Source organism: Electrophorus electricus, chromosome 9 (assembly GCF_013358815.1).
Source record: "Electrophorus electricus isolate fEleEle1 chromosome 9, fEleEle1.pri, whole genome shotgun sequence".
NCBI classification, from domain to species: domain Eukaryota; kingdom Metazoa; phylum Chordata; class Actinopteri; order Gymnotiformes; family Gymnotidae; genus Electrophorus; species Electrophorus electricus.
Window position 1 is genome coordinate 7,988,664 of NC_049543.1, and position 18,837 is coordinate 8,007,500.

General features: G+C 41.7%; 1 protein-coding gene across 3 annotated transcripts in view; it reads left to right on the forward strand.

The window, feature by feature from the left end:
• The first annotated feature begins 10,869 nt into the window (after window positions 1–10,869).
• The window catches only part of si:dkey-40c11.2 (drebrin-like protein A), a 26,596-nt gene continuing 18,628 nt past the window's right edge, over window positions 10,870–18,837 (forward strand). For all 3 annotated transcript variants that reach the window (XM_027015062.2, XM_027015063.2, XM_027015064.2), the window contains exon 1: window positions 10,870–11,201. In XM_027015062.2, coding sequence (XP_026870863.2) covers window positions 11,116–11,201 — 86 coding nt within the window. In that variant the 5' untranslated portion in view covers window positions 10,870–11,115. The remainder of the gene's footprint in view (window positions 11,202–18,837) is intronic.

The following is an 18,837-nucleotide window of genomic DNA, read 5'->3' on the forward strand; positions in this document are numbered from 1 at the left end:
ATTTTTACATATATGACTTGTTTTTGGTTTTTTTGTTTTTTTTTGAAGCAAAACAAAACAAAAACTCTGGACATAATCAAGTCTAAAGGGAGCCTAAAATAATTTTAGTGGGCCGCATCCAAAGAATGACCACTAGAGGGAGTAACAGACCAAGTTATGGCTGTGGGTTGTCAACATGAAGATTTTGATTGATATACATGCCTATTTCAATTTGTGAAACCACAGCATAAGAATCTACATGGGGGGGAAATCGTTTCAAACTTACTTTCAGTGTGCCAACCATCTTTGTCATTTGTGCAACAATTAACAGCATGCCTGTCTGATTTCTGGTACATTTTCACTTATAGCCTACGGAACATGAAGGAAAAGCATATGGAGTTTGTTGCCTACACATGAAATGAGTGCAGAATATGTCATCTTTACAGACTGCGCCAGTCCAAGTCAATGCACTTTACGATTGTTCAGTCTAAAGAGAAACTCTGTGGTGTGTCATATATTGAACAGAGCTTTACAGAGATGGACATAATACACCATTACCTTTCCACCCGCCGAGGGAATTCGTAACAGTCTTCATTGCTGCATTCATCTTTTTACCAGAAGATAATGAAAGGTAGCACTATGCCAAATGATGTCATCCCCCGCTCTCAAGATAAACCTACTTCCTCAGTTTCATTAGAATCTGGAATTTCCGGCTGCAAACAACCTGGTCCTCAACACGAGGGGCGGGGGGACACAGTTTGAGGAATTAAGCCAAGGGCGAAGAAAGCCTTCTCCTCCTTGTACATTAATGAAGCTGAAATGGGGCGTGTTTTCAGTTTTTACAACTGTCCCCCGCTTCTATCTGCTGCACAACCAACACGGCATCTCTGAAATACTGCAACATGACTTGTATATACAACGTTTAAATGCAATGTTAATTTAATGTATTTTAAAAATACATTACTGCTGTACATTACCGCACTATTCATGCAAGTATACGACACTATACTACATCGGCCAATTCTTAGGTTAGACTCTCCTGAGGTGTTTGGCGGGCTCGCCTTGCTGTCTACGTCCTTAGTCGTCCTCTTCATTGCAGCACAGGACAGTTGCAGCGCTGAGTCATCGTGACGTATGAGGCGGCTGGCTCTCAGAGGCCCTTTACTGGACGTCGTTTTTACTTCGCTCACTACCGTGGCACAAATGAATCAGATGCATACTTTCCAGTCCTCGCGTGGCGGTTCTGCCATTTTTATGGAGCTGGCCGTCCGCCGGCTTTTCATCAAAGTCACGTAAACAGGAGAAGTTTGACCGTGGTTGCCATGGCAAAAGTGTGTGATGTGGGGAGAAATTCGCATCCAAGCGCCCAGGTTCTGCCCATCTCTTCGTAGACTCTCTCTCTCTCTCTCTCTCTCTCTCTCTCTCTCTCTCTCTCTCTCTCTCTCTCTGTCTGAGAGAGTGCAATTTCCAGTAACACTTTATGAGGAAGGTTGCCATGTTTTATAACTGACCCCTATAGCATGGAGAACACCACACTGTAAAGCATGAGGTCGCATTGATGTGTCCATGTGGATGGGTGTCCTTGTGACCACATCAGGGCCATGTGTTTACGTGCGCCTGCATTAATGATAGCCATAAAGCTTGTGTCGTCAGCTCAGTGACGGATGTGTTCAGTGGAGCTGTAGCATACACCACAGCCTTCTGAGAGGACAGACTGGCTTTGTGGATAAAGTCCGGTATCTTTAAAAATATTTTAAACATTGAAAATTGCAACACACAACAGTCACCATCATCTTTAGCAAGGGTGGGTGGGGCTTGACCTTTTTATTTGGGGCTCCATCCCCATTGAGCCCTAGTGATTTAAAACTTTCTCTTTTTTCTGGAATGTTAGTTGGGGATTAAAATACCAGCAGTAATTAATTGCATCACTTGTTTCAAAAATGAGGGGATCAGAAAGCAGGGGACAGTCACAAAGTGGCTGACCAACAAACAAATCTGCTTAATTATTCAAGGAAAATCAAAACAGGTAACTAAATTGGCCATTTTTGAAGCTATATCTAGAACCTGTCTGTACAGAGAGGGCTTCTTCTGTACTAGAATTAAGGTTATCTAAAGCATGATTAAAATAGTTTACTGATGGAATGTAAGACTGCTATTTTGCCATTGCTGTGGTGTGGTGGCAGTAAATTAACAATTATAAACTAATATATTATTAAATATTACATAAATATAATCAAAGCAATGCCAAAAAATATGCATTTTCCTGAGGTAGGCACTACGCTGTATCCTGAGATATGTGTAGGACACCATTAAATATGTATTTATGTATGCAGGAGTAGAATGCAAAGTTTACTCCATAAGATTACCAGCAGAACCAAACCACAGCCAGTCTGACTGGACAGGGCAGTATGACTGTTAAGATACAATTAGACTTTCTGGATTATGAAGTATATATTTTTTAACACAAAGGACTTCATTTAGCATGATAAAACACTTAAATTGTGATCTCAAAATGGCATAAAATCTTTGCTAAGTATTAAAATATATATATTTTAAAAACATCTCCTGGGGCAGATATGTTTGGACCTCCTGACTATCCCCAGATGTTTTGTCCTAAACACCAGATGTTTTCAAATCATAGATACACCCCTGATCTTTACCGTCAGACAAAATCATTATAGTAGATTTGTCTAAAACCCAAGAATTTCCTCATAGTTGTCTTCAATTCATACTCTACAAAGTATTTTTAAAAAGCGTTAAATCAGCTTGACCTTGCCATTGCATTCCTTCAGTATGAGCTCATGGTCCTGGTCTTCTTAAAGCAACTGTTCTTTTGGTTCAAGTCTGGGTAAGCCTGAGGTTTTGCTTCATTAAACCACCGTAAATGTGTCAGCAAACATCTGCGAACTTGTGTCTGATATTGTCCAGGGGGTGATACTTGGGGGTGAGATCACAAGGGCAGCGATTTCTTTTTTAAAACATCTTGTGAAGCTCGCATCCTGGCTAATCATTAAAGGTTCCCTATTAAACCTGTCATTCTTTCACGCTGGGCTGTAAACGACAATCACGTCAATCACAGCCTCAAAACCTGCCGAGGGGATTATTCGGGGGCCAACAGATAGGATAGATAGCCTTGATTACCTTCAGATGATCTTACATTTCATGTTTTCAAGGCTCAACACAAGAATGCAGTTCTCTCTCCCAACTAAAGTTATAATTCTTCTTCCAAAATCATCGTCCCATAAATATGTCGCCCCAAGTCCAAACCCATTAGTGAAGCAGCCCAAGCGCGAGTCTCACAAATTCCTGTCAAGTGATGCATACCGTCACCGTGAGGAGAGAGTGATGCTCCTCCCTATTTAGAAAGTGATGATTTTACCTCGATCACCTTGCATTATTACACAAGTGCTCATAATAGACGGTCTCTGTTTTTCTTTTAAAAAGTGTTGACAGATTGAACACAGGGGGTGGAGATAATCAGAAACCCAAAGCCACAGACATGTGTGATATACACGGGCCTTTAGACAGGTTAGTTGGTTGTAACTCTATGAACTGGAGGATGAACTCCCATTAGGAGTGAAGCTCTAATGCTTGTGGTGCAGGCTTGGCTTTAGTCACTAGGTTGTTGTTGAAGTGCTTCTCATTTCTTTGTCCAGCCATAGTCATGGCTTTCCCATACATGTGACTGTCACACACTGGTATCTGGTTGGGGTGGGGGGGGCACTTCTAATTTCAGGAGTTGGATGACACAGAGTGAATATGCAGAGAAGGGTGTGAGCAGTTTTTCTGACAATTCATGCTGTCTGTTGCAATATATTATTTTTTATTTATATTGTTCTTATTGCTTCTTGTAATTTGTTAGTCATCCTCTTCTTTCCCGGTTTTTATTTTATTGCCTTACAATATGTCTTCTTTAAATATCCTTTGAGGTTATGTCAGTGAACCCATTGAACAAGCAAGTTGAAAAGAATATCTCACAGTAGTTTTCAATAGATTTAATCAGTCTTGTGTACAGAGCACAAGACAGTTGTTACGTCATACTCTAGCTTCAGTTGTTATTTGTTTTGGTTTTGTTTGTTTGTTTGTTTATTTGTCAACAAATGTTTTAGTAAATGTACAAGCAGATATTCTGGCCCTGAAAACTGACTAGTAAATTTTTGTACATTTGTTAGTCACCAATAAAATATGAATATAGGAATATGTAAAATATGTGTGCTTTGGTTTGTCTCATTGGATTATCATCTGGTTGGTTAAGGTAGGCTCTGAGTTCATTTACTTTTGTCTTAGATTCTGTGAAATTCAAGGCTTGTTGTCTAAACCTAGTTATTAGTTGCTTGGTAGCGGTAATTACTACAGGTGTAATTTCACCCTGACCTTAGGTGTGAATTGAGGGGCTGGCTCAGCACTTATTGAACTGAGTTAAATTAGGACGACTCCACTACAGACACTGTAGCGGTAATTAACATAAGGTTTTGTGGTGTTCTCAATCAGTTCATCTACAGCTCAGCTACAGGACTTCACAAACTCAGCTAAGTATCTTCTCATATTATCTCAATCCTTTATCTCATACATCCACAAATCAAGCATATGAAATGTGCTTCACAATTCCTGTCCACATATCCCATTGATCTCCTCGACGCAATCATAGATGTCGCAATCTCAGCAACCTCACTGACTCACAATGCTTCACACCATCACATGTCATGGTGGCAGGAGGGCTCTGGAACTGCCAATCTGAAGTCCAGAAGGCTGACTTCATCTTAGCATTAGCATCCCTCCACTTCCTACACTTCCTGGCTCTAACAGAAACATGGATCACCCCTGAGAACTCGGCAACTCCAGCTACTCTGTCCTCTGCCTTTTCATTTACCCATTCTCTGAGGCATCTTGGCAGGGGTGGTGGCATAAGTTTACTAATGTCTCAAGAGTGGCGTTTCACTCCACTTTCCTTCTCTACACTTTCCATCTCCTCTTTTGAATTTCATGCCATTACAGTGTCTTTCCCCACCAAACTTCTTATCATTGTCATCTACCGCCCTCCAGGTTCCCTAGATCACTTCATTGATGAGCTTGACATCCTTCTGAGTCAATTCCCCATTGAAGGATATCTACTCATTCTCCTTGGTGACTTCAACCTTCCATCAGACAAGCTGCATTCCTCCTGCATCCTTCCGACTCACAAAGTGGGCAATGTTCTGGACCTGATCTTCACCCATACCACCACAACATCGGACATCGCAGTCACCCCCCTCCACCTCTCGGACCATCACTTTCTATCCTTCTCTCTCTCTCTCTCTCCCTTCCTTCTCTTTCCATCCAGTCCTCTCCAACATGTTCCTCCTCCCTCCATCGCAATCGGCACTCCATAACTCCCTCTTCCCTTACTTATACTATTTTGTCCACCCTTCCTGACTCTCTATCCTTCTCTCTTTGGATACAGTTACAAATAGTTTCATTTCTACACTCTCCTCATCAATGAATCTTCTGTGCCCTCTCTCCTCTAGACCTGCTAAGTCCTCCCCACCTGCCCCCTGGCTAACAGAATCACTTTGCTGCCACAGGAGAGAACTAAGGACTGCAGACAAGCAGTGGAGGAAATCTCGCATAGATTCAGACCTCAGCTCATACCAGTCTCTCCTTTCCAAGTTCTCACTGGAAGTAACATCTGCAAAGTCATCCTACTAGAGAGAGAAATTCGAATCATCATCATCTGATCCACGCAAGCTCTTCACTATTTTTTCTTCTCTCCTTAATCCTCCCCCTCCCCCTCCTTCCTAATCTCTTACTCCAGAGGATTTTATCACCTTCTTTGAGGAGAAGGTTGCAGTAATCCTTCAGTCCTTCTCCTCTGTTCCCACCCTTCGAACCAATGTGCATTCCCCACCATCCAACTTTCTGATTTTATTTTCCTCCTCTCTCCACAGATGAAATTCTTCAACTCCTGACTTCCAGCAATCCGACTACTTGTCCACTGGATCCAATTCCTTCTGCTCTGTTCCAGACAATCGCAAGAGATCTGCTTCCATTCATCTCTGTCATCATCAACAACTCCTTATCTTCTGGATACGTGCTTACTGCATTCAAAACCGCCAGGGTGGTACCAATCCTCAAGAAGGTCACACTTGACAGCTCCAGCATTACCAACTACAGACCAGCATTATTTCTCTCTTTCCTCTCAAAAGCCCTTGAACAAGCAGTTTATAATCAATTGTCTATTTTTCTCACCCAGAACCAGCTGCATGATCCCAATCAGTCTGGCTACAAACTAGCACATTCTACAGAAACGGCCCTCATAGCAATGACTGAGAAACGTCATGCTGCTAAAGTTGCCAAACAGTCATCTGTTTTGATTCTTCTAGACCTTTCAGCAGCCTTTGACACAGTGAACCACAACATTCTTCTCTCTGTTCTTTCCAGGCTTGGTGTGACTGGCTCTGCTTGGAGATTGTTTCAGTCCTATCTGGATGGACAGTCCTATCAGGTGACATGGAGAGGATCTACATCCAAACCATGTAGACTCTCCACTGGTATTCCACAAGGCTCAGTATTGGGCCCCCTTCTCGTCTATTTGTATACTCGTTCTCTTGTTGATGTAATATCTTCTCATGGTTTCTCCTACCACTGCTATGCCAATGACACTCAATTATTTCTTTCTTTTCCACCCTCTGACACACAGGTCTCCAGACGTATCTCGGCATGCCTTACTGACATGGCGTCATGGATGAAAGCCCACCACTTGAAGCTCAACCCCAGTAAAACCGAGCTTCTGTTCATCCCAGGTACTCCCAACCTTTACCATGACCTCACTGTTTCCTTTGAGAACTCCCTGGTATCACCATCCTAAGATGCCTGTAGCCTGGGCGTAACTTTGGACAACCAGTTGTCGTTCTCAACTCATGTTTCTAATCTAACCCAGTCTTGCAGATTCCTCCTTTGTAACATACGAAGTCTTCAACCCTTTCTTTCACAGGAAGCTACTCAGGTGCTTGTGCAGTCTCTTATGATCTCAAAGGTAGACTACTGCAACTCGCTACTTGCTGGTCTTCATCTAAGAGCCATCAAACCTCTACAACTTGTCCAGAATGCAGCAGCATGACTGGTCTTCAATCTTCAAAAGTTCACACGTTACTCCACTGCTACGCTCCCTTCATTGGCTTCCTGTAGCTGCATGCATCAGATTTAAAACCTTGCCTACAAAGCCAAAAATGGACCAGCCCCTTCATACATGAGGTCAATGGTCAAAGCCCGATCCGTACTTCGAGTACTTCGAACCTCAAGTACGGCTCGGTTTGAAATACCTTGCTTCAGGTCTCATGGATGACAAGCAATGTGTCTATGTACATGTAATTATTTTGTGCTGTTTTGGTTTCTAATAATATGCAAACATTGCTGACCTCAGTTTGACAGCACTCATTCAAATGCACTGCGAGTTGATCTAATCAGTATTAGGGTCATCTTGATTTCAACTAGTGTTTACTTGATCTCCCTTTGTGATCTTAAGCAGAACCTTTGTCAAGAAGTCATTTTGACTTTTGTATATAAGTGTACCAAAGTCCCAAGATGAGTGTATCAACATGTCCCAGAGAGTACCAAGCATAAATTAACAGATTACAGACATGTATATACTATCCTATATGTTGTACAGTGTTGTTCTGCATGGTTTAATTACTTCAAATGCTATGACCAAGTCTCTTTTCATTTTCATTACTTAATGTTTATTTAGCACATGTCCTAACATGTAAAAACTCAACTGGAAATTTGGGTTGTAAGCTTTCTATTACGTCAGAGCCAGTTACAATTATATAGATCCGTTTATACTCAGGGAACCCTGTCTTATTTACAGGGTTAATATCAGTGGCCTTTGAAATTATGATTGTCGTGCTGGATATCCGAGAAAAAAGACACCTGCATACATACTGCCATCACAACCCTTTCCCAAAGTTCACCACCCCCCTTCTCTAGGAGAAAGTGGCTGTACGTGAGTGAGCACGTCCTGGGTGCACCAGTGAGGCGTGAGGCTAAATGTGGTAAATGCTACTGAACCGTGCTGGAGGATGATCTTGTCAGGACAGTGAAGCCAGCGTGCTGTCCATGCATGTCGGTGTACTGCTTGGCGTGGAAAAGAGGGATCATTGCTACAATCCTGCACAGTTACCATAATTTCATTGTGAAAATTGCTCTGCGGTGATATCTGGGTTGTGCCAGACTCTAAACATTTCCATGCTCTCTTTTACTTTCTATGGCCTATTCAGACCATAGTAACCTAAACCCTTTAGGTAATCATCAGCCTCAAATGTTTGTAAACAAATTGTACCAAACCTAATGGGATGACTGAACATCATGAAATAAACTGTCAGTGTGGTGGGAACGGTACGCTGTTGTTCATGAGAAGGACAGAAAGGGGCGGGGGAGGGAGACAACAAACACATTGCTCCAGAAGCAGCGAGGTCATACTGCATCTGATGAAAACACATTAGGTAAGGAGAACTGATAATAAGAGGTAGTGAACTACTTGACAAGGTTGCATGCCCTTGGGGAGGAAAGGAAATACATTTATAGACATTTGTGCCTGATTAAGGCAAGGCTGTGCCCTGGGTTCTGTGGAGAAGCAATAATGTATTCCTTCCTTGTCTGACAACATAATTTCTGCACAAGCCTATGCGTTTTTTGGGAAGCATGGCATTTTGAATCGATAAGGAGGATCAGGCAAGGTAACAAGAAACATTATTTCCCAAGAGAGGGGGACATTCGAAGACTGACCCTGACCTGGTCTGCATATCTCTGTGTCGTTGAACTTTGACCCACCTGTCAGGTATGAACCCACAGGAACATGCTTGTGTCAGTAAATGTTACTGGTCTTAAAGCTAAACCAATTAAGAAATATTTGGTCACAACACAGTGTGGATCCAACTGGCATAGGTTGCCTGTGAAAAGAGAATGATGCTTGAATGTTATTAGACAGAAGTAATATTTCACTGAGAAACAGGGTCACACTGAAATTTCATCATGGTTAAAAAATTGTAGCAATGCAGTCAATATTGCTGTCAAAGAATACATACCTCAGTAATCATCTCAACCAAAACTTTCACCCATTCAATGGGGAAATTCCAAGAATTCTCTGAAGTCATGCTTAATAGCACAAGTGAGCAAATTTTTATAGCGAAAGTTAATGACAGGACATTACAGGGATGTTGAGGGACTTCTTGCAATTCTGCTTGTATCCCAGTTACATGATGTGCCCTAAAGTGTGTGTGTATGTGTATGTGTATATGTGTGTGTATATGTGTGTGTGTGTGTGTGTGTGTGTGTGTGTGTGTGTGTGTGTGTGTGTGTGTGTTTGTGTGTGCACTTCAGCAATTGCTGTTTGCGACCTGAGAACAAAGCTCTGGTAAACACCCACACATTTCGTATCCCTCTCTGGAGGTGCAGAGCTCTAGGTGGGCAGCTGGGAGTCTTAGGCTGGCCTTTGGCCAGCAGAGCACAACTACAGGAACTTGGCCACAATACTGCAGAATGACGTCATGTTGGTTCCACTCCTCTTCAATGCTGAGGATGGTACTGAGGTGTTCTGTGACAAAATTGCAATTCTGCTGTCTGCAAATCCATATGAATTATTGCTGATTATGGAAAGTAAAGATGTGCTTTGTCAGCAGTAAAGGACTGTATTTTTGGTACAGTCTTTCTGGGGTTGCCTGTAATGACCATGTTTACTTGCAAACCCATGGTGGAGCCTTGTGCTCTGCATGAATCACACTACTGGTAAATGCACTTTGAGATGTACAGATAAGGGAAAAGCTTCAGAGGTAAAAAAAAAAAAAAAAAAAGAGACAGAACCAGAGCACAACATGAGCTCCAGAATCATTTGAAATCATAAACAACAAGAGGAAAAAATGTTAGATCTATGCATCTTAATTATACTAACCCACTCTGTATATTGGTGCTTGCTTGTTTTAACCCATATAGGGAGCCTCCCAATGATGTTATATGACATTTGATTGACATTTTGCTGGTCTCCATACTCTAGCACTAATGCAAAATGTGTGTGTGTGTGTGTGTGTGTGTGTGTGTGTGTGTGTGTGTGTGTGTGTGTGTGTGTGTGTGTGTACTTGTATGACAGTAGGGATGTTTTGGAAAGCAGACCCTCCACCTACTTTGAAATGGACAAACAAATCCATTGCTCCTTTTATACTCAGGCTGCTTCAAGTTCACTTCCTATGAAATTGGCCATGTAGATAGGGCATGGGTCTCTCAAGAGATTGGCCCAGTTTGAATGGCTTCTCTGCTGGCTGCCAGCTATTCTTAGAGGCTACCCATAGGATGCCTGCACAAAGAGAGACTGGCAGATCAATGCCATTTCTCATTGCCTGGAAAACCTGCAACTCTTTACTGAGCATGACTCTATTTGCAACATTAAAGGTTGCACTCTGATTTTCATAAAGCCCCAATCTGATTATGATATCATTTTATTTACATAAGGACATTTGATAGATGAATTAATCATGAAAGGTCATTCCTTTCTACATGCCTGTCAGTCACAGCTCAATGTAATTTTCTTACTCCGTCAGTTCTGAGAAGTTTGGACACTGTTCTTTGCATGTGCAAACAAATATATTTCATGTAGGGTAATATAGGTGATGTATTTCCTTATCAACAACAGTATTCAGCTAACTAGAAATTTAAATGTGCTAATTAAGACATTTGGATATAGGCTATTCCGCTGCACATTTATAATTTGCACATTAGCGAAATTTGATAAATGGCCCTTTTACACATGACTTCTAATTCTAGTTTGAATGTGGACGACGCGCGGTTAAGAGCTCCAGCTGTAATGCGCATTGCGTACTAAGAGAGTTGCTTAATTTGTCAAACAGCGACTTTTTTTTTCTTCTTAAGGGAGGTGGGGCTCTTGGCGTATGGCTGCCTTTCAAAACTTTTCCACCTCTTCACATATTAGAGTTGATGCAGTCCAGGCAACGACGTGTTCTCCGTGCATTCGTCCGAACACAGCTCTTCGCTACTTGCTCAGATATTTTCTGTAAATCTGTCGTCTGCCTGTGAATGCGTGTGGACGTAAGCTAATTCGGATACGTAGCCTTTACTATTTGCTGAAAGTAAGAGACTTTCTACAGCATCACAATGCAAGCTATAAACTTGGACACCTATAACCTATCACTGCTAACTGCCAAAGAGGACATTCTGAACTCACGATCATCAACCAACTGGTACGGTAATGATAAATGCACTACGGGGATCATTTGTAGCCTTATTCGAGTTCAGATCTGGGAAGGTGTGGATGGTATTGCGTAGTTCCTCTTTTTCTTCATGTCCGTTGCATGAAACAGGGCAAATGTCCAAAAATGGGAAACTAGTTAGAAAAATACTTGTTGGTTAAAAAGTCTTGGGTGGCACAATATTTTGCATACATTTTGAACGGAAAGCCACCAGGATGGAAACAACGGTAGTTAAATCAAGGAGCTGTTTTAAATACTTGTTGTCCCTAAGTGGTTTCGCAATATGCGTAATGTTTGACACCCGTTCCCTTGGATGCTGTGTCCCTGTTTGGTTAGGGGCTCGCTTACTGGAACAGACCCATTTTTGCAGATCTTGTTGTAGGAATGGGGTTTACAGTGTGCATACGAGTTCGCTTTATTGTTATAGAGGTGTAACATACGAATGTGATTCTCTGTTCCCTCAACTCTAATGTGTGAGTCCAAAGGAGTGTCTTGCCTCACTACTCGTCTTTGCATTTGTGCATATCTGTATATGTTAAATATAACAGCTATGACATCGTCTTATGTGGTCTATGTGCATGGTTCTGCATCCAACTCAAAACCCATCCACCACAGTAATTGGGCTAAATACCCTCTCATCTTTATCATGTCTCTCACCGTTTTTAGCCCTGCTATTAACTTGCGTAGACTGTTATCAAACCTCATTATGTGTAATCCTAAAGCGCCACCGAAATTTGAGTGTAAATCTGGCGTTCTTCCATAGATTTAGGCTATTTTGTGTAATCAAATTCAAATTATATGTAAGTAATTGATATCAATATCAAATAAAATGCTCATTATTAGAGCTACAGTAGATCAGAAGTGCTTGAAGGGGTCCTTTTAAAATATGTAAACTGCTCAGCCTTCAGTCTTCTGTAAACCCTAATTTAGCGCTAAGGAAATTTCTTCAACGTTATGCACTATTACTTCGTCGTGTGATTCTGACACATAATCTATATAGTAGCTATATCGATCCCTAGTGAATATAAACTGATTTAGTTGCAACTCAAATCTATACGTAATTACCCATTCCACCCCGTCACCACCACTAAACACACACAAACAGCATGTTAGTACAGTTCATGCGCATGGGTCTGGAACTGACAGCGCTAGTGTACACTACTCTGCTTGCATGTTGTGGCCTGAAAACACACAATCAATAGTGTCATTATGCTGCCCCGACAGCGGTATTCTCTTATCGTTTTAGCGGGCGGCGCTCCTACACATGTCCCGTGGGCCGCAGCCCGAGCAATTCGGGCAGCTCCCGCTCTGTTTTTCCACGCGCTTAATCTCCGTGGAAACGTCCGTGGAAACACGCTAGGGCTGCTCAAGACTGTCAAGCCCATTCATGTGCTTTTGCTGTCCTGACCACTGGAAACCAGAACAGCCGCGTGTGTGTGTGTGTGTGTGTGTTGTTGTTGTTGTTTTTTTGTTTGCCAACATCGAGCACATGACAGTTACCTTGAAACTAGACTAAACACACCGTCAGCACAATGTTTAATACTGTTGCGATAAAGTTCCTCAGGCCTTTAAAGGAACATTGCCGCTATATAAATCTAACACTATTATTATTATCGAACATTATTATTATTATTATTATTATTATTATTATTATTATTATTATTATTATTATTATTAGCAACTGCGCTACAACCATTAAAGATTAATGTCACGATTTGAGTTTTGTGTATTACATAATGATGGAGCCTCAAAACTGGAACGTTCCTTGACTGTGCGCTAAGTCTTTGGTTTTCCCCTTCATAAAAACAGCCAGAGAGTTCATGCATAAAGAGGTATGACACATTTAGGGTCAGACTATTCTGTCTGAGGCTACTAATCCAATTGATTTTCAAGCTCTGTAGTTCCTAGGTAACAAGACTCCTGAGCCCCTATCACATATCACGTCATCTAGAGTATGTCTAAAGGCAGCATTTGATGGGGGCACAGCAATGCTGATGCGGGACCCGTTGTCAGCAAAAGCTGTAACTGTCAGTACAACTGCTTTACCCCAGCAGTTACATGAAGCCCCTTCTTCTAATTTACCCTTCTCTGCATTTTTGTCCACTCAAAATGCCTCCAAGGCTAATATTTTCTTTGGTCTGAAAGGTCACATTTGATTATTGCACTGCACAGTAAAATTTCTCACTCCACACTTGTTCCCTCATCTATCAGCCAAAGACTGGCACTAAAAAAGTGCAGTGTTCTTGTTTGGTTTCTAATTTTCTGCTCATCTGTAGTTTGCAACAGTTTTGTTAGGATTTATAGCTGGTAATTTTCTTAGTCTTCAGTCTTTTTTTAAACATGCTGCTAGATACAGCGATGATTCCGGTGCATGTGGTGAAGAAATGAATGCGTCCAATTATCTTTTGTTTTCAGTTGGGAACGTTGGCAAGCACTGTGCTTTATCCTCACCACTGAGAGCAGCAGCACTGGTTTGCTAACCTATGCATAGGTGTAGCTTTCAGGATCTTCCATGGCACCTTTTTTCCAATCTAATCAATATGAATACAATCAGTGTTAAAGCCAGGAGGGAAAGCATTTGTGTATGTGATCAGTGCTTGTAGCTCGAGTAGATTGCAGTTAAAGATGGTGCCATTATCAGTTCACGTAATATGATCTTATATGTTTTCTTTGTTGAAATTCCAGCCAGTCTGGTTCTTGTCATTGCATACATCTGTTTCCTTTAGGTGTGAATTTTGTAAGTCAAGCTGGAAAACCCGAGTAATATGACTGCTCTGGCATCGGGTGAAGACAAAATTGTCATGAGGCAAACCCATGATTCAAAGGTTGCACTTTTGATTCAGAATTTCCCCAAACACTGGATCAGACAAAAGCTCTTTGTCATGCTACCCCTACACCTCTTGTCATTGTCACTTCAACCTTTTGGGAACTTCTCCTATGCCTCCTAATATTTGGCCTTGTAGATCCTGGTTCTTTCTTGCCACAGTAGTCAAGGTCCTTAACATCCTTTCTTGATGACTCACTGGAACCCCTGAAAATAGTACGATTTAGTTTCAGTGTTGGCTCAAATGTTTGCGTCTCCCTGGCTGCCAGGTATGCTGTTTGAGCACAGGCTAATGCATGATTAAGGAGCTCTTCTTGCATTACTCCTAATGAAACCTACACCAACAATGCTAAGGTATTGCTCTTATTTTAGGGTAACGCCAGTTTACTGATAATAAGGACTGATTAATGGAACTAGTCATTGAAAGTGTTGCCCTGCTTATTAAGTGCAGTGGTGCCTTTTAACCTAGAGTTTGTCTAGGGTTTAGCAAATAAAGACTGACAAAGGAAATCTGTGGGTTGTTGACTTTAGCAGTTTCCTTGCAAAATTGGTTTCTCAGGTACAAGGTCGAGGTGATGGAGCAATTAATTAAACAATGAGGTCATTGGTTCAAGGTAAGTAAAAAAAATAAGATGCTCGTAAAATGGAGTGAAAAAGGGGTAGATCCAGTGCATGACTGTTGAGAGCCCACTAAACCAAGACCTCCTTTAGTGAGGAAAGCAGTTTGATCTTCTACCTGTGTGGTGGAGAGGATGTGTGGAGGATGGTGTGCCCGTAATTACACACTTGGAAGACGGAGTAGCCTCTTGTTCTCGAACACCCGCACTGAGGCATGCTGAATGGATTTGCAAAATTATTGGGAGGGATCAAATCAACATATGGTGGGCTATATTGTTGTTCTCCACTGTTAGTGACATCATCTGGACGAGAAGGTGTGTCCGCCAGCTGGACATAGCTGTCGTGGGTGTCAGTAGGTTTGCCATGCCAGTTTGAACAAAGGAGCTGAACGCAGGCCAGTTTATACACAGTGACTTAGGATACCATGTTTCCTACAGGGTGTGAGTTTTCACTCTGCTGCAAGTCCTCCCCCTCAGAGCCTCCAAGGACACCACATGGCCCTTCCATATCACCTCTGACTTTGGGAAATAAAGAGGAAAGGCTGTGTGAAATGTCATGGGCATGTGTAGGTGTTATTGCAGCCATGTCAGCGACTCATTGAGCTCCCACGGGTGCTGTCACCACTCATTTACGTGATCAAGTGAAAAAGTGTCAGAGGGTTTCTTGGGAATGGCCTCACTTCTTGGTGGGTGGAGAGAGCCCTGCTATGGCTCCTACGTGCTGCTCCGCGGAGTTGGAAAACGCCGCTCAGAGCAATGGGAAAATATTTGTGCAGTTCCGCTAGGCTTCATGTACAGAGGCGTGAGCCCCAGGACAATGCAGTGTGTTGTATGCAGGGCCATAATGTTCTCCACAGATGGCTCCAGCTAGCCGAACACTGAGGTTGTGCTTGTGGTCCAGTCAGAGCGATGCGTAGTGCATTCTGAAAACTGAACAACACGTCCCAGTCCTTCTGAATACTGCTGGCTTATGCTGCATGATTTCTAGCTGAACCGTTACCTGGTAATGTTTTTCAGTGGTCCTTTATCCAAAATTTGGCCCTTAAAAACATATTTGACATTGTTATTATACAAAAATATATAGTACATATGATTCAGTTTTTGTGTTTGAAAATGAGCATTTCAGCTGTTGCTTCCTACTTCTTCATTTTAACCCTCTGTCATATATATATATATATATATATATATATATATATATATATATATATATATATATATATATATATATGTATATATAACTCCACAGGTTTTAGAGCTAGTACCTGGTATTGAATGACAACATACAGGTGTAGTCAGGTTGTTCTCCAACTAATAACTCAAGCCCACCCACCTCAAACACAGCAAAGTGTGTTTGTGATCTTGTTAACAATTGTTGGCCCAAAATGTATGGGCACCATGCTGTTTGTTTCTTCCTTACTGCTCTGAAGTGGTCATAGTATCCAGTGTTCAGTTTCTTGTGGAGACTCGGGACAGCCTTGAAATGAGCTTTATGATACGAAAACAATTTACATAAATTCTTTTTCTATTCAAAATATTTGGGGTCTGGTGATTGCTTTTTATATGTCTAGGTCTTCTTGAAGTGATCAGTGCATATTGCTTCTGGTGTGGCCCAGGGGCAGCTGAGGTTATGGTGGGAAAGTCTCAAGTTTTGTGTTTAGCCAACAGACTCTGGCTCTGGTGAGACTTGAAGCCTTTAATCACTGTAGATGCTGGATGAAGAATATAACGACAAACAGACTGTGGAGCACAGAGAAGGAGTGAAGGAGGCTCTTGGAGCATCCCCTGACCTCGCACAGCCTGATGTCAGAGCAGCTCGTTGTCTTCGGTAGTGATACCTGTTGTGTTTTTAGACCTCAGTTCAGTTCTTGACAACCTCAAGGATTATAAAAGAAAACCATAAGTTTCACTACTGATTCTCAACTAGTTGTAAAAATATGAGGTGTTTGAAGTATTGTTTATAAGTGATTTATTTTGTTCATTCTAGCATGAAAATGGCAATAATTCAAGAGAGCAAAGAGCTAACTTAAATGACCACAGCTCCAAGGTCCTGTTGAACTAAGTTGTTGAATTAAGCAACACTTATGCTAAGTGGCTGTCTCTTAACATTAGTGTTGTTACACTGCAGAAATGATGACTAAAGTGAAACTTCTCAGGCTTACTAAAACATGGAAGCACTTGCCCTATTTCGCATTGCTTTTGCTCCATTTAAATGTTCCTTGTATGCGTGCCAAGAGAACTGTAAACCGCCTGCAATTTATTGTTCATTGATTCCAGGGGGATAATAATTACCTGAGATCTTTATTATGTGTGTTTATGGGATCATCTGCTTCTTGTGTCTTCAGAATCCTTTGAAAACATCTGAGAATGTAAACGTGATGTACAATCCATCAGGTTAATTGATTTGAGGTATTGTGTTTAGTAATGCATGTATGCCTCTGTCCCATTCCGTTCCTTGATTCCTTGGGTGTGGCTGCTGTGTTGAGCTCCATGACCATGAAATGGTTGTGTAACAATAATTTACATGGGAAGAGTGTGAGGCAACAAAAACAAGTGACTGCTTGTTGGGTTAAAAAGAAGCACAAAAGGAAAATCCAATAAGGAAATTTGGGCTTAGAGATGAAACTATAAAGAGGGGAGGGAGGCATATCTGGATGCACCTGACAGATAGGTTGGAGGGCAGGTAAAGACAAGAAGCACAGAGAAAACCTTGAGCAAAAACTGAGTATACTCTGAGTTTGTGTACTCTCAGAGTACAGAAAAGAGCCCCAGCACTTGGGTGTGAGATCAAGTGCGTTCAGTTTTGGGTGGCTGGGAACATTTGAGAAAGCAAAGGAAAGCGAAGAATATTGTGTGCTTGAGCAACACACTGACTGCATGACTGTAGGGCAAAGATGGGGTGTAATTAAGATTAAACCTTCATCTCGCCACAGTTATGATGCTGATACTATGTTAGGAAATGCTGGACACAAACAAATAAAATGTGGTTTAAATATACCAAGACATCCAGAGAAGTATGAAAGAGCTTGAGAAGCAAATGAACAGCGTTAGGAGAATGCTCACTGTAGAATGTTGTAAAAGGCTTTAGGGCAGAGGAAAACTGAGCCCTCAGAACTAAAGAATGTTCATGTGTCTGCAAGTGAAGCAGGATGAGAATGTGTGCTGATGAATGCTGACCTGCCTTCCAGTAGCTGTGAGGGACACAGCTTTTTTTTTCTTTTCTTTTTTTTTTTTTTTACAGGAAATGCCAGAATGGTCCCAGAGGAGTCACTCCTTGGAGAGGCCCAGTAGTCACCTCGGGCCAGATAATCCAGAAAAGGAGCCTGGTGTACAGTACATAACCCTCTGAAAGCCCCAGATTTATCAGATAATTGTAGAATCAGAGTACATGGTTTATTTTGGCTTGCATTTGCTGTGCATCCAAAACATGCTCTGCTTACTTTCAGCCAGGAACTGTGCCCCATTGAGTATGTTCTCATGTACTCATGCCAGACTATGGAGTGTGGTTCTCAATGCATTCGATTTTATAAAGCTTATGAAGTCTGGGATGCTCTTGTTTAAGCAGCAGAAATGGCAATTAGGAAGAAGTAACGCAGACGAACTGCAATAGCTACAGTGAAGTGTCATGGTCAAGACACACAATTCTACTACGTAATGATGAGGGACATTTAGTGATCAGGAGTGGGCTTGGCTAGGGTCCCAGGCTCTCATCACCTCCTGTTTAAGGAGAATGAGCTGCAGGTGGTCCTGAGTAATCCTGAGTAAATGGTTCCTGTGTAATTGTCTGGCCTTTGCAAGGAGACAGCCACTTGAAAAGAAAGGTAATTATGCTAGTTCTTTGTGGCTTTTTAATTGGGTAAATAAACATCCCACTCTTTCAACAGCGAGCTGTGACTCAGAGTTAAAAGCATTTGGTAAAGGAGTAAAATTAGCGAGAGGTAACTTCTTTTTTCACGTATCTTGTACTATAGAGTTTGGCTTCGTTGGTTTGGGCAAGTTCTCCATGATTGCAAAAATTACAGTACAGTGTATTGGCCTTTTGGCCATGGAACCTCGTAAAAGAGATCCATCAAGTGTACTTTATATATACACAGACACAAAGGTCTTTTCTTTTACTTCAAATGAGAGTCAGAATGACTCAACTCCTTCCTGCACACCAATCACATATGGCTGCAAACATATATGGTTA